This window comes from Eupeodes corollae, chromosome 3 (genome assembly GCF_945859685.1).
Source record: "Eupeodes corollae chromosome 3, idEupCoro1.1, whole genome shotgun sequence".
NCBI classification, from domain to species: Eukaryota; Metazoa; Arthropoda; class Insecta; order Diptera; family Syrphidae; genus Eupeodes; species Eupeodes corollae.
Window position 1 is genome coordinate 43,553,378 of NC_079149.1, and position 26,006 is coordinate 43,579,383.

Below are 26,006 nucleotides of genomic sequence, written 5' to 3' on the forward strand. Positions count from 1 at the left end.
TTCCGGTTTATTTTGCCATTTTAAGGCGTTACTGACAATTTTTTCCGAACAGCCTAGGATGTCTTGAATATTAAGGATGTTTTTTCCTCCAAACGCAATTTTCTAATAAGTTTTCGCATTTCTTCGGAGCAGTGTTTTTACCGTCCCATTGTCTTTTCGTGACAAGAATTCCTCTTTGCGAATCTGTCACTCCTTACAAGAGACAGCACCCGTAAAACAGTATTTTTCTTATAAAGTAATAGTTTAGTTTAAAAAACTAGTTTTAGCAAGTTTTAGTATTGTTTTTTTGTTGGGTTTTTATTTTTTGTAAAAAAGCTGTCAATTAGATTTTTCTCAAAAATTTAATGAATGTTGACAACATTTTTTTAAAAGATAAAAGTAGTTCAAAGCCAATATCTCAAAGTTTTGAAAAGATATTTGAGTCGAAAATCAATTTTTACCAACTTTTATTAATTTTCTTGTTTGGATTTTTATTTTTTGTAAAAAAAACTGTTAATTCGATTTTTCTCAAATTTTTTTTTCAGAATGTTTAAAAAAATATTTCTTATAAGTTAAAATTAGTTGAAAGTCATAATCTCAAATTTTTGAAAAGATATTTGAGTCGAAAATCAATTTTTACCACATTTTTTAAAATTTTTTTTAGGTTTTTATTTTTTGTGAAAAAACTGTCAATTCGATTTTTCTCAAAATTTTACTGAATGCTGAACAATACTTCTCAAAATTAGTTTAAAGCCAATATCTCAAAGTTTTGAAAAGATATTTGAGTCGAAAATGAATTTTTACCAACTTTTGTAAATTTTTTCAATTCGATTTTTCTCAAAATATTACTGAATGTTGATAATAATTTTTTTTAAAAAGGATTACATTATTTTTAATAATAAAGCCAAAAACCGTTAATTGGATTCTTTTTCCAAAAATATATTTGTTTGGTATCACGTTACAATACATAATATAAAATTTAATTCAAATCTCTAGCGTTATTAGTTCGTGAGATATTTAGGGTTAACCAAAATGTTCACCTTATTTTTAAACCCCTTCAGCATCTTTCTGCATTATTATCTGTATAAAAAAACGTATTTGAAGTCGATATCTCTTCCGGTTCTTGAGCTATGCAAGACGAAAAAAACATCGCGAACATACGTACACATGCACCCACAGACATCTTCCTAAAAATATTTTATTTCGACTCTAGGGACCTTGAAACGTCGAGAAATGTCAAAAATTTTAATTCGACAAATCGAAACCATTAAAATAACTTCCTATAGGAAGTTAAAAATACAATCGCAATTGAACGATGCGGAGTGTATCTGAGTACATTGAAGCCCCTTCGGAATTTCATAGGAATCCCTATTTTACTCTTCAACCTTTTACTAAGACCATAGACAACACCAACAACTGTAACAATCTGGCCAGAGTTCAAATGTTATCATCATAGTTTCAGATAAAATTCCTCTCCTCGTGTTTTTCGTTTTGCTTTTCATTTTACTCTGAACATAAAAGCTAAAAATGTATCTAACATTGATGAACATACATTATGCCTACTAGATACTTTGATTTTCTGATATTTTTATTATTTTTTTTTTCGTTTTTTATTATTTTGAACGAGGGAAAGGTCAGAATCAGAACATGGCTCATTGTAGAGCAAGAAATGATATAAATATTGATTGGCATCCCTCGTATAATCAAACTCAATTAACTCCATCAGTGATAAGATGGTTGTCGGATCTTGTGTCGTTTTGTTGTTGTTTAAGTTTCTGCTATTCGATTCGATTCACGGTACAATGGCAGCACTTTTAGTAGTGTGGTGAATATTTTGTAGGTTTTGGTGAAAAAGGGTGTGCGGGAAAGAGAGAGAGAGAGAGAAACTCTGTTCCTAGTTGTTGGAATTTCTTCAGATTGCTTTAAGCCATTAAATGAATGGAAATGGAAATACGCCGAGTATCTACCATCAAAATATAGGTGCCTATACCTAACCCATTGTTGTTGGTGTATAAAGCTATAGAGACTGTGAAAATGTTTTTGAATTCCTGGCACAAATTTAATGGAAAATTCAAGTCATGCGCATTATGTCTTATCTATAACTGAAAACTGAATTTTAATAAGAAATTCTAAGCCATCCAGAGCTGAGGTATAAAACAAAGCACAAAATGCAAAATCCAAAATCCCCCCCAAATTAACCCCCAAAGGTGAAATTGATGAACATTTTTATTGTTCTGGTGTTGTTTTGGAATTTTAAATGATTTCGCTGAAGTTTATCTTCTTCGCCTTCTTTCATGACGTTCGTTCGTTCTTGGTAGTTCTTCGTTCTTCGATAAAAAGCGAACAGGTAGAAAGTCAAGGATTTTTGTTGTTGGGAAGAAATCACCAACAGCTAGAGTTTTACCAAGACTCGGATTGCTATGGGTATTTGACGTAGATGGGGGTGTATAAGGTTTGGGTCCACCAGAGTGCCTACACACCACACTGAGTCATCTCTTTTACTTATGTTTAGAAGGATAAGAGGTGGCAAAATTAAAAGTTGGTGTAGAGAGAAATGAAGTTGTTTTCGCCATTTGGTTGCTAACATGGCTTAAATATCATTAAATAGGTAGGTAGCTGGTGATGGTAGGAGTATTAAAGGCCCTTGTTCGTTATTTCGCCAACGCCGCCGCCACCTCCTCCGCAGCACCCAGTGCCCTCGCTCGCCATTTAACGTTGGTCGTTTTCGATGCAAAGGAAATTGAAAATTTGTCTAAGAGGCTCTCCTTGTCCTTATCGTTCGTCGCTTGTGTAGGGAACATGGCTTAAATGCTCTTTTTCCGAAACGGATTTCCTGTTTAGTTTTTTTTTCATCCTTTCATTCTTTTTTCTTCTTGTTGGTATTTAGTGTGATACTTATTATCAAAGATTTGGTAATGCAACCAAAAAGGATATTAGCAAGGACGAGGTGCTGTATAGGAACATCACGTTAAATGTGAAAAATGTGTGCGGTTAAAGCTTGTCATTCTTTGTACTCTTTTAGGTTTATTTTCTTCTTTTTTTTTCGTTTTACATCATAAACACACACATTTATTATATGTATGTACACATAAAGGAAGACATATTTTGATATATGGTATATGAATATATGTAAAATTAATGAAGCTGTAAGGATTGTAATGACAGCAATTTGTGGTTGTTTGTTTTTGACATTTAATATAATTTGTTGCCTAAATGAATTAAGAATGTCGTCTACTTGTCATTATTGCTCCCTTATGAAACTTAGTTATTTACCTTAGGTAGCGATGTATAGGTAACAGTCCACGGTGTAGTCTGCTTCCTTGAGTAACTAGGTTCTATTGGTCTAACCAAGTTTATAATTTATTGAAGTTCCCTTTGATATGTAGGAAATTTTCAAATCTCGGGGTTGTCCTTAAAAAGGGATTTTTTTTTACATGTATGAGAAAATTAATGCATTTTTGTTTTATTGAAAAAAGGAAAAATACGCTTTTAGGAAGTCTTAATGTGTCAAATCACTAGGTCTCAATTCTGATCATCTTTTTAAAATTTAACACAGTCGGGAATATTTTCTTGAAAAGTTGCTATTGTTTCGTTGGTCATGTAGCTCTCTTCTTGAGAATTAAAACGTCCACTTCAATATCTTCCATTTCTGGCCATAAGAATTTAAATCTACACCAGCATATTTTTCAAATAAGTTGAGTCCAACCACACGGCAATCCATCTCAAAAACCGCACGGAAAAGTGAATTTTTTAAGATTGAAATCCTGTTCAACAATTATTCTTGAGTTTCTTGGTCCCAAATGTCTCATAAGCTTTTATGATTTTTCGACACGTCTTTGCTGGTGATCAGGTGGCTTAAACCTTTAAACCTAGTACTTACTTACTTACTTAAGGTGGCGCTACAGTCCGGGGCGAACCTAGGCCTCAACCAACATGCGTCTCCAGCCAGCTTGGTCCCTAGCTAGCTGTCAAGTTGGTTGAGGTCTTCGCCCACCTGAGTGCGCCACCGGAGTCGCGGTCTTCCTCTACTGCGCCGTCCCTCGGGATTGGATTCGAAGACCTTCCGGGCTGGAGCGTTGATGTCGATTCGCTCAACTTGACCTAGCAACCTAAGCCGTTGGACTTTAATTCTGCTAACTAGGTCAGTGTCGCTGTACAGCCCGTACATTTCGTTATATCTTCTCCTACATATGGGACCAAAAATCAACCGAAGAATTTTTCTCTCGAAGCATCCTAAGACGCTTTATCTTTCTTTGACACGGTCCATAAATGAGAACCGGGATGATGAGTGTCTTATAGATGGTGATTTTAGATGCTCGAGAGAGGACTTTACTTCTCAATTGCCTTCTAAGTCCAAAGAAGCAAGAGTTATTCTTCGTTTGATTTCAGCGCTGGTGTCGTTGTCTGTGATAATAGCGGTACCTATAGAAAGACAAAGTTCTTAACTACCTTGAAGTTATAGCTGTTCATGGTGACGTTTTTTCCAAGACGTCGTTGTTCACTGTCCTTTTTTGATGACAGCATATACTTCGTTTTGCCCTCCTTGATCACTAAACCCATCTTCTTCGCTTCCGTCGCAATACTCAAAAGCGCTTCACTAACATCACGCTCTGATATTTGATCATCTGCGTATCCGAGTTATTGGATGAACCTTTGGAAGATTGTGCCTCTAATGTTGACGGTTGAGTTTTGCACAATTCTTCTCAGAACGATGTTGAAGAAGTCTCATGACAATGCATCGCCTTGTCTAAAACCTCATGACAATGCATCGGTAAGATCTTTTCCGACCTTGATAGATAGAGTAGCGTGCATTCTCCATCGTCATTCTGCACAAACGGATAAGTTTGACAGGGATGCCAGAACTAGACATTGCTCGGTAGAGCTCTTCCCTATGGATGCTGTCGTACGCGGCTTTAAATCCGATAAAGAGATGGTGGGTATCGATTTGAAGCTCCTCGGTTTTTTCCAAGATCTGCCGTAGTGTGAATATTTGGTCGATAGTGGACTTTCCTGGTCTGAAGCCACACTGATAAGGACCTATCAGGTTGTTGACGAACGGTTTCAGACGTTCAAATAATACGGCAGAGAGGATCTTATACGCAATGTTAAGGAGACTGATGCCTCTGTAGTTGGAGCAGTATAGAAGGTCTCCTTTCTTATGTATCGGGCACACTATGCTAAGATTCCACTCATCGGGCATGCTTTCTTCCGACCATATTTTGCAGTTGAGTTGGTGCATGCTCCGTACCAAGTCATCGCCTGCTGCTTTGAATAGTTCGGCAGCGATGCCGTCAGCTCCAGCAGCTTTGTTTGACTTAAGTTTAGATATAGCTATCTTCACTTCGTCAAGGTCGCGTAGTCGGAATTGTTGATCTGCGTCGCCGAGGTTGAGTGGTTCTATCTCCCTTACAGCGGAAATCGGTTCGTCATCGCCGTTATATAATTTGGAGAAGTGATCTTTCCATATTCTCAGCATCGACTGCGGTTCTACTACGATGTTCCCCTGATCGTCTTTACAGGCTTCGGTTCGTGGCTGGTACCCTTGAGAGGTTTTTTTTATCTTTTGGTAAAATTTACAAACCTCATTTATGTTGTGACATCCCTCTATCTCCTCGATCGCGCGCTTCTCATGCTTTTTTTTTTCAATCTAAGAAGCCGTTGTTCCACTCTCCTCTTCTGCTCGTAGTCTTGTCCAAGAGCTCGAAGAATATGTCTTTGGTGTCTTCATCTTTCTCATCTGTTGGGGCATGCGCGCAATTTAAGCTTATGTTGGCGAATTTAGCCTTGATGCATATTGGCGTGATGTGCTCGTTCACACTGTTGAAACTCAAGACTTTTTGCCTGAGTCTAGTTCCAACAACAAATCCATACCCAAATAGACGCTGCCTTTGTTCGCGGTAGCAGTCGCCGTAGTATACATCGCAGTCTTTTAGTTTGCGTTTTCCCGGTCCATCCCATCGCACTTCTTGGATAGCGGTAATATCTACCTTGCAGCAGTTTAGGGCTTCCGCTTATTGTTCGGCTGCACGTGGTTATTAAGGAACCTAACATTCCACGTACAGATCCGAAGTTCGTTGTCCTTATTTTGTTTGTTTGGGTTGTCAACAGTAAATCCGTTCGTATGCGAGGCTTGTTGGTGCTTCGCAATAACTAAGGTATTTTTTGCGGGGTCAGGAAGTCACCCCGCTCCTTATAGGCCTGGGCTCCGAATAAGTCGTAGAAACCCCATAAGGTGTTCACTAAGTAGTTCAACCGAGAAATTTGTCCGCTGCCGTCTGGATAAGGGGAGGTGCCTTAGTGGAAACACCTCTTCCCCCCCTCTCTCGTTTGCTGCCCCCAACAACTTTCCACTGGGGTTAGAACCCAATCTCCAGTTGAGGTACTAGGCACCCGATGTTCACCGCGGGTAGGTGAGTGTAGGAGTTGATAGACAGAGGTAGGTTTTGAGAAAAACCTGCGGAAGTATGTGTCCTCTTGAATGCACATGTCTACCATTTGAACATCTTAAAACTTATGTAATTCAGCAAATTTTTTGTGATGATAAAAGAACGATAAGAAATCAACAGCAGCAATATTCTTGGTTTTTCTTGTGGTATGCTCACAAAATTTTTTGAATCGTATATTGTTAAATTTTTAGTAATGACAAAGTTTTATTTGTCAAATGTTTATAGGTTACAATTTTAAACGTTAAATCTTATTGAAAAGTCTTTAAAAGTTGAAACAATTTGACGTTGTTTTCTTTGAAAAAATCTTGTAATAAATTTTACGAGTCATCCATTTCCTATGAAGTTTAAGTTTGTACACAAAAAACAACAATCTTTGTATAAATTGAATACAAATTAATTAGAATTTCATGATTTCTAAACGATATTTCGTCTGCTAATACCATTTTTTGTGTATATTTTTTTGTTTCTTTAAACTCTTAAACTGTACCTGGAAATTGTGAAATGTTTATTTGTTTAATTTGTTTTCTTTTACTTCGTCTATTTTTGGATAAGATCGATATATTTTTGTAGAGAGAGATTGGAACAATTATAATATCTTTTTTTGTTTTCTAACAAATTTAATTTAATAGGCAAACGCCCCCAATCAGTTTACATGAACAAAACAAATTATATAAACAATATCTTCAATAGAATTCTACTAAGGGGTTTTGGGAGACTAACACAAAAAAAAGGGTCAATGTGCTTTGGGCCATCATCATCATTATTTAGGATTTTGTTATCTTTGAAAGGTGAATAATTTGTGTCCTAATAAGAAAGAGAATAAATCGCAAATTTATTGCGTGCCAAAGAGCTAGCTTATCCTCAAAATAATTGACTGACATATTTTGAAGGAATAATATTCAAGAAAATATTATTTTCAATTTGTTTCCTGCTCACCTGAAAGAAGCCTACTAATAGACAGTAGGAAGCAAAAAATACCTTCCTCATTTACTCCATTAGGTTAGTACAAGTTTTTTGATACCCCGATCTAAGGGTTTCCATAATTTTTGAAGTGATTGACGTTAAAAGATTTTAAATGTCACTAAAAAACCACCGAAGGATTAGGTATGAGATAGCTTCCATTGCCTAAATGTAGCAACTTGGGATGGGATGGGAAAAAGTGCGTCGCAATTTATTGTCGCCATTATTCTACTCAACGTTAGAAAAGTTCAAGCTGTTATAATAGCATTGGGTTCACAACAAAATATAACAAAGGATTGTTTAAGAATCTAAGGAAACCCCTGATTTTAAATAATCTTAAAGTATTATATTTTTTTCTCGTCACTTTTACGATCTTTTCTGATATAAGAGTCATGGAGTTTTGTATGAATAAAAACATCGAGGTTTTTCATCAAATCAAATCAAATGCGGTGGCGCAACAGTCCGTTGTGAACCAGGGCCTAGTGACTTACAACTCTCAACCATTCCTGTGTGCGAGTACTGTTGTCAGGAATGGAAGGGACCTACAATTTTAGGCCGAATCCGAACGGCTAGTTTTTGAGAAAGCACTTTTTCATGACAAGAATTACTCTTGAAGGATTTGTCAATTCCTCGCAAGAGGCAGTACCCGCGAAAATTATTTTTTTTTAAATTAAGGTGGCACAGGCAGGGATTGAACCCAAGACCCCTTGCATGACAGTCCAACGCACTAACCATCATGCCACGGGTACTACTCGAAGTTTTTCATACCATCTGGATATATAGGAAGCTAGTTCATACAACATTGTTTTGCTTTTTCTTATCTGCTATATTAGGTCTGTACAAACGAAATCGGCAGAAAATCTGTTACAACTGTTTCTTGTCCCTGAGAATGTGTCAAAACCTTAAAAACGGTATATGAGGCTCATGGGAGAGTTGGTTTCTTATTTACTCGAATAATCTCCTGCTAGCGATTGCAACTTAGTCTTTAAGCTAAGCTAACAATTACAAGAAGTTAAGTTACGTATTAAAATACTGATTTGTAAATATTGCGTATACGCCAAGTGGACCAGCATAATTTTTGAAGAAAGGCGCAATGATGCATCCATTCTACAATTCACACCGAAATGTAACTCTGTGGATACAATGGTTACCCGGCAATGACAATAACATGCGGGATTTCGTGCCCCAAATGCGTTGATTTTTTTTTGTTAAGGTAGCAGCCGCCGGGCAGCCTTACAATTTGTTTTTGTTAACACAGGATAATGAAAACATTTTAATAATGGGGGAACTAAACGGTCGGATAGGGGAATTCCAAAACACACCTTTTATGAATGTTGAGCAACTCACGTGTAGAAAAAACGCAGTTGGTAACTGTTCAAACTCGAATGGTAATTACTTAATCGAGTTAATTAAGGATTTTGGGATTTTTGTCTTGAACGGAGAATTAAAAAGTGATAATCTAGGAAATGTTAATTTTATTAGCAGTCAAGGTTGCTCTGTTATCGAATATTGCTTATGCAAAGGTGACTGGCTTGATATTGTAAAAGATTTGAACGTTATCCCTGCTACCTATTCATTACATCTTCCCATTTGTGTCTCAGGCGAATAATACTTATAAAAACTTATGCCTCTATAGAAAACAACAATAAGGCAGGGATGCTAAAGAATTCTGGAATAATTTACGAATTTTAGGTAACCGAAACAGATCAAATGTTTTTCCAATCAGTATCGCCATGATGGGCTCATATTTCGAAAAACTTACAAAACCTGATCCTAACCAATCTTATTAATGTTTTGCGTTACCTTTTATTTACATCGAAGAACTAGGCACTCCGTTCTCAATGCCAGAACTACTTTTTGCCTTAGAAAAAATGAAAAACAATAAGGGTTCGGGTTTAGATGGCATCCCAGCTGAGTTTTTGAAAAACGACAGCTAACAAATTTTAGAACATATATTGTTCTTACTTAACCGAGTGTTCAACAACGATTTCTTCCAAAGAAATTCAAAGAGTCATCCATTTTAGCTATCTATTGAAAAGAAGATCCTAATCTTCCCGAAAACTGCAGAGGTATCTCTGTTCTCAATTCATTACGAAAACTGTTTACTCAGATGCTATATCTTAGACTTGTACCTTGGGTTGAAACAAACAACAAAATAAGTTGTTTTCAGGTTGGGTTTTGAGCTAGCCTCTCAACAGTTGATCAAATTTTTACTCTAACTAATGTCGCTAAACCTTGTAGAGCATCTAAGACAGAAGTGGGTGTCCGCAAGGTTGCATTTTGGGTCCTTTGCTTTTCCTACTTTTTATTGGAGACAGTGTTCCAGGGGGTGTATATTATGGTGATTTGCTTATTAAGGTGCTTTTATTTGCGGATGACCTTGTCTGATAATCAGGTAACTCTACAACTGCAAACAAACTACACCAGTTATGTAACTCTTGGGGTTTTCAAATAAACACTTCAAAGTCGAAGATTATGGTTTTCAGATCTCATAATCATAATGTCCGAAATGACCGTTCTTGGATCCTTAATGGTGAAAAATAGAGGTAGTTAAAAAATGTTAATACTAAGGTTTTACAATAACACGAAGTTTAAACAACAGTTGCGAAATCAGCCATTAACTCCATTTGGTCAAGTTTTTTGAATAACAAATGTGTCGAACCGATGGTAAAATTCAAAGTATATGATGCCACAATTAAAAGTTCACTCTGTTATGCTAATGAAGTGTATTGTTACGAAGTATGTGAAGACTTTGAAGTTATACAGACACATTTCTTCAAACGTGTATTTAAGGTCCCCTTAAACATACCTAATTATACAATATATGTCGAATCTGAACTACCTCTAATTTTCTTAAAAAAAACTTTTAGGCAAATGTGGACTATATTGCCTATAGTTTTAAAGGGATGTGATAATAATCTTCAAAGAAAAGTACTCATGATTGCACTTCAGCGTTGTTACACGCCGTTCAAAGATTGGCAAGAAGAAAATAACTTTGGTTGATGGAAGAATGAATTCTGAAGACTGCATCTCAGCAATTGACGAAAAAATATTTCAAAATTCGATGAACCGTGCTAAAGAGTCCATGTCAAGAACGATATACAGCAAAGTAAATCATTGTTTGGCGGAAGCTAATTATTTTCGAAAAGAATTCACAGTTAACGAGATGAGTTTAATATTAAAGATCCGAACTGAAATGCTTGAGCTTAATTACAGACTTCATAAGGTTGATATAAACCATAATTGTAATCTTTGCAACCTTAATCAAATCGAAAACGTTTATCACTTCCTAGCAAGATGTCAATACTCCAAGAAATTCGACGTTTATACTTTAGGAAAAGTTTTTTTTTCTACAGAAGAGAGTTACTCAATTCTAAATGGTGAGTGTGGTTGGAAAGTTCTTATCCGGTTTGTTACTGAAGCTATCGCTTACAGAAATACTTATGTAAATTTTTTTTAGAATCAATCTATTATTTTGCTTTAGCTAAACTAAAAGCCCATCTTTCAGTTAATATTGAATCCCTTAATCTATGTACCATTACTTTTCTTTTAAATTAAAATACACTAGTTTGAACTTTTTTTTTTAAATGTAACTTTTGCAATATATTAACATTAGCTTCTATTAGTTATAATTAGATCAGATGAAAATAAAGTCTTAAACTCTTATAGTATTTTCTTAAAATATGTCTAGGTTAACTGGCAAAATTATAATAAATGTTAAAAAACTCTTCATTTTTTCATTGTCAATTTTCTTGCTGTGTTTAAAATGTATAAATGTAAATTTTAATGTAATAATTTTATATATAATCGGCAGACGGGTTTTAAGCCATGCTTGTAAATCATTTATATCAAAACATTTGTGCTTTATGTGTTGAAAAAATAAAAAATAGTAGTAATAATAATAAATAATTTTAAACTTAATCTTAACATTGCTCACCCTGTGCAACCTGACAGTCAGTGCCCCAGAAATTTTTCGAGAGTAAACAAGCCTGTAATTATTCTGTATGTAAATTGCTCCTTAATAACTTACAAAAATGTATATGGTAGTTCATTAAAAATTGAATTAAAATTTTCCTTTTAATAGAAAATATATTTCTACCACTAATACAAAAAACCTGTTAACTTTCATATACAGTACTGTGCAAAACATTTGCAACTGAAACCTCCAAAATTTTTCTTAAAAAAAAAAATTGCTTAGAAAATCAAACAGCGAAATTATTTCTTTAATTTTTTTTATTTCTTAACTCTTTTGATATTACGTTATAATTGTTGGAAAAATGTACATTCTTCACTTAAACAAAAAATAAATAACTAAATACTTTCATAGTTGCTAAATTGCTGTGCAAAACATTTGCAACTTAGATCTTACAACTAAATTTCAAACTATTTTCTTACTTTAAGGCAAGGAAATGTTAATATTTAATTGCATACCCTTTATTTTTTATAACGGCTGTATATTTTCTGTGCATTGAAGCTATAGGGTTATTGATAAGCGTTTTTGGAATGCCATTCAACTGCCTCTGAATTCCAACGAAGAGGTCACTTTTGTGCTTTAAAATGTTGTTCCAAATTCTTCTCTTCACAATTTCCCACAGGTTCTGTTAAGTTTAGGGCTGGGGATTGGGCTGGCCATGGTAAAACCTCAATCTTTTTTTTCTGCAATCCACTTTGTGGTCAACTTGACTTTTGTTTGGAATAATTGTCGTGTTGGAACTTCCATTTCGCAATAGGTATAAGGCCGCATGGTATAACAAAGAATGTCTACATAGTCTTCCGATTTCATTATGCCCTCCACTTGTCGAATTGGCCCCATTCCTTGGCCGAAGAAGCAACTCATGACCAAATTTGAACCACCGCTATGTTTGACCGTCCCTTTAGTGTATTTTGGATTTAGCCTCTCACCTCTTGGACTTCTGACATGTTGTTTTCCACCCGATCCGTGCATATTGAACTTTGATTCGTCAGAAAATAAGACCGTTTACCCTTTTACTATCTTTCACATTTTTTTTTAAATATTTGCTATTTGAAAACAACGCAATCCAGCCTGCAGTGTGCAGCGTCTGATAGTTGATGAGTCAAAGTCAATGGGTAATCTAATTTCAATTTTTGCTTCCCTGGATGATTTCTTGGGTTTTCTTCGGAAGAAATTTGTTATTTTTCAATCATCTTTTGCTGTTGTGCTTCGACGCCTTCCTCCTCTACGATGGCATAACACCTTTCCACTTTTAATGATTCTACAAATAGTTGGTTTTTTAATGGAATATTTCTTTGAAATTTCTTTTTGTGATGCTTCTGTTTTGAAAGCTCTAAAAATTCTGGATTTTATTTTTCATAATATTTGTTTCCCGCCATTATTAAAACAATTAAAAAAAAAATATCTTAAAAAACCGTCTTAAAGATTAAAGTCCGGCTAAAACTAGCTTAACAAATCAAGGTACACGTACAGACTTAAAATAAATTAGATTAACCGTTATCAAAATGAGACGAAAAGAGAATTGGCCACTAGTTGCAAATGTTTTGCACAGCTGAAATCATTATAGTTTTTGTAAAAGCAGTGCATTTGTGGAATTTGCCCGTGGATCAGTGTTTTAAGATTATGAACAATAACGTACCACAAAAGTCTAGAGCAATAAGAATAATAAAACTTTAATATACACGAATGTTGGATTTTTTGATTGGAGGTGATAAAGTTTCGCACAGTACTGTATGTACGCATCAGGAATCTTCAGGAGAATTTCTTTTCCTCCTAAATATTTCTTTCGCTAAAATTGGTATCTTGAGTTTTCTTGGAACTATAAATTGCCCTCAAACAAAAATCCAATATAATAACATCCAAATTTTCCTGAAAATTTGAATTCATTGTCTTCGAATAATTAAGATAAAATTATACCCCCTCTCACCCTTCTTCTTTTATTTTCTTTTTCTTCATATTTAGGGTAGGGTGTATAAATGAATCTTTGTTGGAATTGTGTCGGAATGAGGACATTTTATATTTCAAATACATATTTCCAAAAATCACTTTCAAATTTTAATATTAAAATTTCTACAAATTCAAGCCCAATTGGATTGAAAATAACTTGAATAAAATTTAGTACAGAATGTCTTAAAGTGATATACTCAAGCGTCTCATGAAAAATTATTTCAATTCAAATGAACATATTTCCAAAACCAGCCGGGTCTCTGTAAAAACCTGTCGAGAGGCAACACTTCTAACCCGATTTGAACCCTTCCCCATTAAAAACTTTCATATTTATTCCGAGTTTACTCTCTAAGTGTAAAGTGGCAAATCTATTACATGCCCCTTAAAAACAGCTGTTGAAGCTCTCGAACAGAAATTACATTCATCGCACACCCTTAATAAATCACTATTCCATCATAGAAAATAAAAATCTGTTAAAAATTGTAATGCAGATGTAGAAGAGCGCAGCGATTCGGCAGTCGAGTAGAGTTGAAATTGGAGTATTGCCTCGCGACGACACAGAGTGATTCCTGAAATTTATAACTCTCCATGTATACAAAATTATACTTAACTAGCAGCCAGGTGAAGCGATTCGAATAAACCTGAAGGAGCTTAAACTTTTCACCCCAATACACAGCGCATTTTAGAACATTGATTTTGATTGCAGCCGGAAGGACGGATGAACAACATGCTAGGTGCATTACACTCATCAGTTGTAGATTGTTATTTGCTACCGGGAATGCAATTATATTTCCTCATATCGCGTCATCATGGACGTGCGTCGTCGTCGTAGTCGTCGTCTTTCTCAGTGGCTGCGGCGGCGGTGACGGTGTCGGCAGTGCAGCACTATCAACACGCCATGATTTCGATATTCTCTTCCACCACCACCGTTCTTGTATTGCTAATGCGCAATGGCAATGCCATTTCAATTTTCTCCAAAATTTCACTACACTTGTGTGATTGTGAAGAATTTTTGTAATCCATTTGTCAAAATTTTCAAATGAAAAGGTTGCCTTAGACATCAGCTATTTGCTGCAGCTCCACAACGGCTGCTGGTGCTTGCTTTAACGTTCCAATTCAACTCACAAGCTGGAAAATAAATTTGAAAATTCTCATATAAGGTATACCTACAGTAGCTACCTACACATTTCCTCTTCCCCCTTTTCACCGCAGTTAGCATATAAAGCTGTCAATATAGGTACTTGAAAAAAAGAAAAACGAAAAAGTACTTTTGGGTTAATCTTTCACACGCCATACTCACTTTTTGTTTTCGTTTTTGTTTTGGAAGTGGAGAAAAAGAATGAGCGGTATAAAGAAACGCAATGAAAAGATTGCTGGAAAACCTACTTTTCTATAAATTCCATGTTTCCATCATATAAACAAGTGGAAAATCGAAGCAAGCGCCATACACACAATAAAATGCTTTTGGCTCTTGTATCCACCCCAGAACCCCAGAGAGATAAGATTAATGAAAAAAAATACTCCATCATAGAGTGAAAGTGTTGCCGTGGAGGATTTTTTAGATGTTTCAGATTTTGTTTGCTAATTTTTTTTCAAGATTCCTGTGGTGGAAAAATTCAATCTCATAAAACAGGTGTTTAAAAAAACTTAAGCACTTTCTAACGACAATATAATTCTTATGGCATACCTTTCAGAATTCTTATTAAGTGACGATAGAGTTGTTTGCGCATTGAAACGAAATTCTAGAGTTTTGTATGAGAAATCTTATTTGTATGTTCAAAAAATCGAGTATTTTTTTAAGAGAAACGAAATGGTGTTTACTTCATGCTAAAGATGTCATCAGCAATAAAAAAATATGTCAGCTAAATACCTTCAAGTGCTACGCCCTATTCTTTTCATCAAATTTTGCTCTACAAATTGGCTAATTTTAATCAGCATGTAATCCATAGCTTTAAAAAATTCATATTTAGGGTCTTTAAGTGATTATAAAGCAATGGCATAGGCATAGGCTTTATCCCAAGAAGTGCCAAGATCTTGGTGTCAAATTGTGAAATTTTTGAAATAAATTGCTGTCCACATCAATATCCTGGCCAGAAGATATCTTCAATCAAAGCTCTGTAGCGCAATTTATTTATGGCTTTTGACTTTTTTTCAAAAGTCTTTTGCATTCCAAAATTTCTTCATTTAGGAATTTAATTTAAAAAGTCAATTGACTTTAACTATGAGCTTTTTGACTCTATGAAGTCTTTAAAGTCACTTCAAAGTCAATTTTAATTGCAAGTCAATTTTAAAAGTCACTAAGTCATTCGAATGCGTTCTTTTGAATTTCTAAAGACAGTAAGTTATTTTAATGCAGTCTTTTGACTTAAATCAATTAATTTGACATAAGGAAACGTTTGTTGAGGAAAATGCTATACAATTTTGAATAAATTGATTTGGTGAAAGTCCCTAGTTAGTTGTCTCCAGTTTCGCACGCCAAGTTGGTTCAGGTCTTTACCACCTGCGTGCGCCACGTGAGTCGCGGTCGTCCTCTATTGCACCGTCCCTCGGGATTGGATTCGAAAACCTTCCGAGCTGAAGCGTTGATGTCCATTCGCTCTACATGACATGGTCAAATAAGCCGTTGGAATTTAATTCTGTAAAATAGGTCAGTGTCGCTGTACAGGCCGTACAGTTCTTCGTTGTATCTTGTCCTCCATTCTCCATCTATGCATATGGGACCAAAAATCACCCGAAGAATTTTTGTCTCGAAGCATCCTAAGTCGCTGTCATCTTTCTTTGACAGAGTTAAGGCCTCAGCGTAATAAATGAGAACCGGGATGATAAGTGTCCTATAGATGGTGATTTTAGATGCTCGAGAGAGGACTTTACTACTCAATTGCCTTCTAAGTCCAAAAAAGCAGCGATTTGAAGGAGTTATTCTTCGTTTTATTTCAGCGCTGGTGTCGTTGTCTGTGTTAATAGCGGTGCCTATTTAAAAAAGTACTTAACTACCTCAAAGTTATAGCTGTCCATGGTGACGTTTTGTCCAAGACGTAGTTGTTCAGTGTCCTTTTTTGATGACAGCATATACTTGGTCTTGCCCTCATTGACCACTAAACCCATCTTCTTTGTTTCCGTCGCAATGCTTAAAAACGCTCCACTGACATCACTCTTTGATCTCCCAATTATGTCAATTTTATATGCGTATCTAAGTAATTGAATGGACCTTTGGAAGATTGTGCCTCTGGTGTTGACGGTTGAGTTTTGCACAATTCTTTGCAGAACGGTATTGAAGAAGTCGCATGACAGTGCATCGCTTTGTTTAAAACCTTTTTTGACATCAAACGCATCGGTGAGATCTTTTCCGACCGTGAAATAGCAGCGTGGTTTCTCTATCGACATTCTGCACAAACGGATTAGTTTGACAGGGATGCCAAAACTAGACATTGTTCTGTAGAGCTCTTCCCTATGGAAGATGTCATACGCGGCTTTAAAATCGATAAAGAGATGGTGGGTATCGTTTTGAAGCTCCTGGGTTTTTTCCAAGAACTGCCGTAGTGCGAATATTTGGTCGATAATGGACTTTCTTGGTCTGAAGCCATACTGATAAGGACCTATTAGGTTGTTGACGAACGGCTTCAGACGTTGAAGCAGAGAGGATCTGATATGCAATGTTAAAAGGACTGATGCCTCTATAGTTGGCGCAATTTAGAGGGTCTCCATTTTTATTTATCGGGCAAACTATGCTGAGATTCCACTTATCGGGCATTCTTTCTTCCGACCATATTTTGCAGATAAGTAAGTGCATGCTCCCTACCAAGTCATCGACTGCTGCTTTGCATAGTTCGGCAGCGATGCCGTCAGCTACAGCAGCTTTGTTTGACTTCAGTTTAGATATAGCTATCTTCACTTCGTCTAGGTCGGGTATGCCGAATTGTTGATCTGCATCGCTTAGGTTGAGTGGTTCTATGTCTCTTACAGCGGAATTCGGTTCGTCATCGCAGTTATATAATTTAAAGAAGTGCTCTTTCCATATTCTCAAAATAGACTGCGGTTCTTCTACGATGTTCCCCTGATTTTATGATAAGTCTACTTACGTTTTTTCAAATTTCTAATAGAAAAGAGCTTACCCAATGTCAAATGGTATAGTTAAACTTTTTTAATAAATTTGTCTAAAAAATTCACATATTTATATTTTTTTCATCAGCATCAAACTTTTGTGTTAAAATCAGAGCTTATAGCTCTGACAGTCACTCATTAAACATCGAAAGGATTTTCAACTATTAGTCTTTGATTTACGAGGCTCAAATTTTACATATATAGCTTATCAATGAAACCTTCGAAGTTAAAATCAGGCTTATTACGTTAAAGTATATTCGATTAAAATCCCTATTATTTTGATGCTTTTCAAGGACCTAATTAATGAAGATACAAAGTTGACGGTGAGTGACCGGCGTGCGTTCGTTCTTCTGTTGCCTGTACTTTACAAGTCTTAGGGCCAAAGTCTAAGTTTTAACTTTTCTTCACATCACTAGCTTGTCCCAAAAGCTCAAATTTGTCTGTTTAGTTTGCTGAACAGTAAGTGCAAACAAATTTCACAACTTATGCATTTTAACCATTGAGTGAGTGAGTTTCGTTAAAATAAAAATTGAAAAAGAATTAAATCAGTTTCTGACAGTATTTGTATGACATTTAATTCTTTTCTTGGGACTCATAAGGGAATGACTGACATTTAATTCTCCTCAACCCGTCTCTTATTTCTGGTTGCATGAAATATTTTCTCTTACTTTTAGTTCCCAATTCTGTCAAAATGGTTTTTTGTATGTACCTCACTGGACTTTTGACTCATCATATAAGCCTTCAACTATCAAATTTTCCAACAATATGACAATTTTTCGTATTATTTAGTTATAAATCTTTGACAAAAAAGTCTACCATCTTTCTACCAAGCTCCTTTGCTAAAGTTAAATCTGGCCAAAATCTCAATGTATTTCTCACTCATTTGTAACTTTTCACTATATCATTGTCACCTCATACTACTATTCTGATTAAATGGCAACACTTTTGACAGTCAACAGCGTATGCGCACCCCCATCCCCCAATTGAAAATCCCATTCAAGATGTACACAAATGCTATAACATAGAAGACCAAAGCAAGAGCAATAGAAATACGAAAACCATACGAAAATACGAACACGAATACGATACCAAACCGAACCAACCTACACGCTCTCCATTTCACCACTCGTCGATTCGTACTCTTTGGTCTGCTGAGGCAATCGCATGCACAAGAATTCCACTGTACGCGTCGTCGTCGTCATCCGTCGTGTCGCTATTTTGCTCCCCCAAAATAATACAAATATAATACAAAGTTAAAAAAAAGAAGAAAAATTCAACTAAATGGTGTGTACTTGATGTGTAGATTGTGTGTAGAGCTTAAGTGTAAAATTGTGTTTTCCACTCCAGCACTCGATCGACCTGTGTTTATTAGTTTTGTATTATTTATTATACACAGTACTATAAAATATCGCTCCCCCTTAGTAGCTAAAGCTGGCGATGATGGTTAGAATCTAGAATAGTTCCACCCAGCCAGCAGCGTATTTGATTTGAATAATTGTGCGCGAATATAGTAAAGTATGACCTGTTTTTCAACACACACATTATTTTGTCGTCGTGTGGTGAGAAACTAAAAGCTGCTGAAAACCAAAACCCAACCAAAAAAAAATATAATTGAAAAAAATCATCATATTCATCCTCGCTAAACATTTTAGGGCGGCTCCGCTTCTTCTTCTTTATTTTTTCACATAGAAAACGCTCCGTATTCGTGTTCGCATAGCGTTTTCCCACTCACCGATGAGTGTGAAATTTGTTTAGATTATTCGCGCTGTTTGAGATTTTTCTTCGTCTCGTTTCTCGTAAACAGATTTTTCAAAAACAAAAAGTTCTAATCGAGAAAATTTTGAAGAAAATCCATCTGTGACCGATTAACCGACCGACACCCAAAAATTTTACTCGTACGGCGAGCGAGATACCTCTATCGTAAACTTCTTCAGTTGAAGGCTCCGCGCATCGCATGTTGTGTATAATATGAGTGTGTGAAATGTTTGAAAATTTAAGGATTTGGGAGGAACTACAAACCAATCAACCCTTAATACCTAAAAACTATCTCAGAGATTAACCTAAATGTATAAACATCCGTGACCAATAATTAATAAGAGTTTTGAAATCACAATCCGTGTGCAGCAGCCTTCAATTGAAGAAGCGGAATTTTATCGATTTTTTTTCTTCTTTTCGCCTATAACTCGGAGTATATTTCATTCGAATTGAAATATATGAAAAACTTACCATACCGTTACCAACCCTTGCTAGTTGTTTTTTTTTTCTTTTAATTTTGGTGAACACGTATCCGAGAACCATCATTACGACGGACGACAGACCACCCCTTAATTTCAACCCACCACAGCGCTGGTGCTATTTCCTCGCATATACGTTAGAAGATATTCACCTCATCTAGGATGTATCCAAATCTACCTATTTAGCTCTGTCTCTGTCTTTAGCGTGTCGAGTTCCTTTTTTTGACGGTTTTTCCTAACGAATGAATTTATGTGTTTATTTAAATTTAATCCTTTTTTAATTTCTTCGCATTTCCTTTGGATGTGTTTTAGCATAAGAAAAATTAAGTGAACAGACCCCCATCTCATAGGTTAAAAGGGGGCAGTAGAAAATACAAAAAAAAAAGAAAAAAGAAACAACAGAAATTGTGTGTGTACATATTTCCGAATTCCATTTCTCCCTTTTTTCTTCTTCCAGTGTTTAATATCAAAAAAAGAGTGTGCTAAATTGTGAGAGAATTGAGCAAATTCCAAAAAAAGAAAAGAAAAGAAAAATATACACCTTACTCTAAATGTTATCAAAAAAGTGAAATAAAAAGAAAATATATAGATACACATTCCAACAAGTGCATCAGGTTTTAAACCCGAAAAAGAGAGCAGAATTCCACCTCCATAATTATCAAAAATACACTTCCTCTGATAACACGATAAAATCATCGTCATCAGCTTCAACTTCAGCTTCAGCTTTAGCATCAACCTAGATTCATCCTCCCTTATTAAGTGGAATATTTGAAATCGAAATCAATCGTGCGGTATAAATTTTGTTCGCATTTGAGGAATCTTATATACTTTTGCTGTTGGTCCGGCTTCTGTTCCTATAATACCGTTAATTGTTGCTGAGAACGCTGAGATAAAAAAAAAGACAAACCTTTATCAATTTGATTTTTGGTTTTATTTTTTTGAATTTTATTTTTTTCGTATTCTCAAGTAAAAGTCGGCCATTCACGGCCGATTCCGACGACCTTCAAAACGTTTTGTGTAGAAGCAATACGCACAATGGGCTGCGCACAGTCTGCTGAGGAACGAGCTGCAGCCGCTAGGAGTCGCCTTATTGAAAGGAACCTGAAAGAAGATGGTATTCAAGCGGCTAAGGATATTAAACTATTATTGCTTGGTGAGTTCTTTTTTTTTTATATTCGAACCTTTTGGTCAGAATCCAGAGGTGTTTGTCATTTAGAAGGTTTTCCATAGCTTTCGAATTCAAAATCTCAAGAGAAATGTCGAACTCAATCTAAAGGAATGAACTTCGATCCATAGTTGGATCATATGGTTTAGTATCCACTTTCCACTGCTTCACATTGTTGACTTAAGTCACAAAATTTAACATTTTGGGTACCTACCATATGCACTATAGATGGGCACTAATTCCTGTTATAAATAATGTTCCTTTACCTTTGGATGGGCTTTTTAAAAAGTGATCTTTAAAAAACAAACTTGCATTACACTTTACCACTTAACCTTGATTTAAGGACAGGTTAATCCATTTTGAGTTTGGACGTTGACAGTATGTGTGAAACACTCCATCATTCAAATGATCAAAACGCGAATTGTTGCAAGAATCGATCCTTTTATGGTAATTTTCGACCACTTTTTGACGAATATTGGGCCGTATCTCAGCCACAACTTGACGAATGATGGTTTTTTAAAGTGCTGAAGAGTTAAAGGTTTATCTACATAAACACGGTCTTTCGCGTACCCAAACATAAAAATCCAGCGGTGTCAAATTGAATGATCTTTGTGGCCAGTTGATATAGTACCCGTAGCATGATGGTTAGTGCGTTGAACTGTCATGCCAGAGGTCTTGGGTTCGATCCCTGCCTGTGCCATCTAAAGTCTTTTCACGGGTACTGCCTCTTGCGAGGAATTGACAAATTCTCCAAGAGTAACTCTTGTCATGAAGAAGTGCTTTCTCAAATTAGCCGTTCGGATTCGGCATATAAAGAGTAGGTCCCCTCCATTCCTGACAACATTACTCGAACACAGGAATGGTTGAGAGTTGTAAGTCACTAGGCCCCTGTTGCGCCACCCAATTTATTTATTTATTTATGATATCGCCACGACAAGAAATAACGTGGCCAGGAATTGTGTGGCATGTGGCACCGTCTTGTTGAAATCACATATTCTCCATGTCGTATTTTTCAATTGCAACCAAGAAAAAGTCAGTATGATCATATGACCATAACGCTCCGAATTGATGGTGACAGTCGTTTTTGAAGAAGTAAGGACCAAAGAGTGCACCAAACAGTGACTTTTTGTTGAAGTAATGGCTTCTCTTCAATTACTTGAGGATTCTCAGAACCACAAATACGACAATTTAGTTTATTAATCCACTGCGTGATGGAGTGAGAAATGTGCTTCGTCGCTGAAGAATATTTTTTTGAAAAAATAGCCGTCCACCGCCTCTTGTTCAAGCACCCATTCGACGTAGATCCAAATGCAAAATACGCCATAATGTGCGGCGCGGCTTCGATAATTGCCTGGCATCTCCGAGGCATGCTTTCTAATAATTTTTAGGCGTATTCTAGTGGCAAGGATCTCCAGGTCCGACGAATTTCGTAAAACAACTGCTTCAAAGTATATGTGCGTCTTCTACGAAGCTTCTGTTTAACATTTTCGATAGGGTTGAGTCTTCCACTGAGTACAGAGCTTGCTGCGGTGTTTAGTATCGTTGTCCTCCTGCAGAATCCAATCTTCATTTTTTGTGATGAACCATCCTTTGGCAGATGCCAGTAAAGCATTTTTGTAGATTTTTATCATTTTCTCGTCATTTAGGTTGTCAGTAAAGAGGTACAAAGTGCTGAATCCCTGCTTTGAGAAGCAGCCCCAACGGTGCACCTTTATTCCATGTTTTACGGTCAGCTGAACAAGCCTATTGGTGGAAGCTGAACAAGCCTATTGGTGGAAGCTGACCAGGCTCGTGTGAGGACAGAACTGGCCCATATAGAACATTCATCAATAAAAATGACATTTTAAAAATCTCTATCAATATTCTCATGCAGCCCAAGCGAGTCGCTTTATCAGGAAGAGGCTTCTTCATTATGTTGCGCCATTTCAGATCATGAGGATGAAGAGGGGTTTGGATAGTTTCGTAGGATAAACCTAACCTTTTGCCATTAATTTTGCTTGTCCTTGCCGCAGTGTTAAAGCAGGATTGCGTGATAACAGATTCACTATTCTTTTTTCATCTTTTCATCTTTCTCATATATTTAGCAGCCGCTGATTGCGACATTTTGGACCTTTCAGGGGGATGCAAAGGAACACAGCCTCGTAGCGCAGCCTTAGCACTCATGACGTTTAACGTAATTCTCTTTCAAAAGGTCAACGACAACTGAACCTTTGTTGACAATGCATCAAGCTTCGCTCTGAAGGTTCGTTAAGGAATTAGATCGAAATCTTTTATTAACAGTTGGTAAAGTCGACCACGCTCTTACTTGACTGACTGCGATTGATTTTCTCAAATCTGAGACTTTCAACTGAAAAATAAATTGGTTTAACAACTTAGTTTGACAGATGACCAATTTCAGCCCTATACTTTTTTATTATTTTTTATGTTATATTCTCATTTCAGTTTATTTTGAACCGATTTAATGAACATAAGATTCAAGAAGTGTAAAATAGTTAATCACTATATTTTCGAATTTAATTTTTGTTAATGAAAATGTGGTTGTAATGTTTGGAGACGAAAACATTCTTTTAAATTTCGAGAACATGTTTTTGACATCTGTAGACACATTTTAAATAAGTTAGTGAAACACACAAATTTCTATTGAAATAATCAGTCTGATTAACTGCTTCTGAAATTTTCAATTAATTTTTCCCCTATTATGAGTTTTTCCTTTTAAAATTATTTAGGGCTGAAACATTTGTTTAACGTTGTTTGAAGGTAGTTAGAAACTTTTATTAATTCGAAGTGAAAATTCTTATGAATGCAACTCGACTTTATTCATATGGCCACCGCGGGCACGTTTTCTGTGGTCGATTCGTTGGATCCAATTTTCGATGGAGCAGTTACCCATTTCGGCAACTATCTAGAGTTTAATAGTGGCTCTGAGCTCTTCCAAAGGTGTCGACAAATTAATGCTTTAACTTAGCCCCCACGAAAATAGTCTAGAGGCGTTAAATCGTCAAAAAGAAGCATACAATAGCCTGGCCAATTTTTTGAAACATCACGCTTATGGAACTTATTCGTCAATAAATCGTTTGTAACGTGTCCTGTGCGGCTTGTTGCAACATCGTTTCGTGTTGAGTTAACTTAATAATTTACCATACATGGTGATTAGTGGAAGGGTGAGTTCAAGAAAAAAATTTAAATTTGTCAAACTCCTTTTGAATACATTTTGAAAATTGAACCTATAGACGAACATTTAAAAAACTAAATGAACTTAAAATTCTAAGGCCGACCATTCACGCTACAAAATAACTCCTTAAATTGATATTTTACGCAAGTCAGTTCTTAAAAGTAAACTTCTTCAATTTTCAAAAGTTGTGTGTTAGAGAAAATGTCAAAAATGTTCCAGGCATTTTTGTTTTTAAATAAGTAATTGCACAGATTTTAATATTCAGGTCACAAAATATCTGCACAAGTTGACATAACTGAACAAAAATCAAAATTATTTTTAATTTAAAACAGTTAATTACACAAACAACCACATTTATAACATAAACAATCTGTACAAACCCCAAGTTGCGCGGTTATTTTGTGTCGTGAATGGCCGTCCTTAGTTTCGGTTTTTTCCAAATATTTAATTGAAAGTTTTTCGAAATTCTGAAACTTGATAATTTTTAATAGACAGTGAAACTTAAACAACAAATTGTTTTCCACAACAGAAAGTTTCGAGGCACTATTAAAATAAGTTGACAGTAATTTAAAAATAAAAAAAAATGAATGGTTTAAACTTCTTAGATTTCTGGGAATTTTCTCAGTTTTGTGGAGCAGGAGAATAAATTTAAATGGAATTCTAAACCCAGAAGTCATATGAGCTTTACATTTCTTTTCTTCCTATTTGTGTAATGAAGAGCAGAAATTATATTTTCAAGGTTTTTCACAAACGAATCAAATGAAAAATTTGGTTAACATTTCTGAGAAAACAGACATTTCCTGAAAGAAAGAAATATAAACTTTGGCAAATGTGAACACACAAATATTTAATTTCTTAATGTTTTTCAACATTTTCTCTTAATCCATAAATTAATTTCTTGTATGCATTTTCACTGTTTTCGGAACCATTTAATTTATAGCTGACTTCAAAATTGCTCAACCATATAAGGTTTTCGAAATATTACTTTTTAAAATAAAATATAAAAACACATGTACACGGCTACGTCATGGTTTTCCAAATCTGTAATCCCTTTCTTTGAAATTCAGTTGAAATGTGTAGAAAATGTTCGAAAAATCTTCAAAAATTGTAAAATTTCATGTGTTTCAAATTAATCTTAAAGAAATTTTGAACCATTTGTACTTAACCTGTTTAAAAAAAAAATACTCAACGGATTGAACAAATATTTCGCTATTTTACCAATCTGTCCTCTAAACAATTATATCATATAAAGTTTTTAAAATATGTATATTAAAAAAACTATTAAAATAATGTTGGTGTTGGGTATTTTTAAAACTTTAGTAAATAGTTAAAAAAAAAGTTAGGAATTGAAATCAGCACTAAAAGTTGAACTCCCAAAACGTATTTTTCAAAACTATGAAAATTTTAAATTCAAGGTTTGCTACTTCGAATTTCGTAATAATTCAGAAAAGTGAAAATCACAACACAACAAAGAGCAAACTTCTTAGAAAGGATACGGTTTTTTCTAAAGTTTGAAAAGTGTTTTAAAAAATTGTCGCAGTTGAAGCTGTTTTGTTTATGTTCCCCTAAAATGCTATTTCTTCTCAAACTTAATACCTTCATTTTTAACTTCTCAAAGAAAGTTATTGTAATGGGTCCGATTTGTCAAATTGAAAATGTTGACATTTCTCGGCGTTTCAAGATCCCTAAAGTCGAAATAAAAGATTTTTAGAAAGATGTCTGGGCGTGCGTGTGTACGTACGTTCACAACGTTTTTTTCATTGTCCATAGCTCAAGAACCAGAAGGGATATAGACTTCAAATAAATTTTGTTACACAGATAGTAATGCAGAAAGATGCAGAAAGGGCTCTCAAGAAAATTGCTACGGTGTTGAATTAAATTTTATATTTCGTCGTCGTTCTTTGAAAACTCCCTAAGTGCATTTCCCGTAAAAATGAAATAAATACACTAAGTTCATGCAAATAACAAAATTTATATTTTCTCAAAACTCCCTAAGTTCACCGAGGCACTATTTTTAAATTATAAAGAA

The 26,006-nt window shown here is 35.3% G+C and overlaps 1 protein-coding gene across 6 annotated transcripts in view; it reads left to right on the top strand.

Moving 5' to 3' along the window:
• LOC129952267 (G protein alpha o subunit) overlaps window positions 1–26,006 on the top strand; it is a 213,206-nt gene that overhangs the window by 58,020 nt on the left and 129,180 nt on the right. The window contains exons 1-2 of one of the 6 annotated variants that reach the window (XM_056064772.1): window positions 18,533–18,690; window positions 20,098–20,793. The exons of 2 other annotated variants lie outside the window; for them this stretch is intronic. In XM_056064772.1, coding sequence (XP_055920747.1) covers window positions 20,676–20,793 — 118 coding nt within the window. In that variant the 5' untranslated portion in view covers window positions 18,533–18,690; window positions 20,098–20,675. Of the gene's footprint in view, window positions 1–18,532; window positions 18,691–18,793; window positions 18,966–19,017; window positions 19,302–20,097; window positions 20,794–26,006 lie in introns of those variants that run through there. 3 more of the 6 variants (XM_056064774.1, XM_056064777.1, XM_056064775.1) reach the window with 3 other exon arrangements.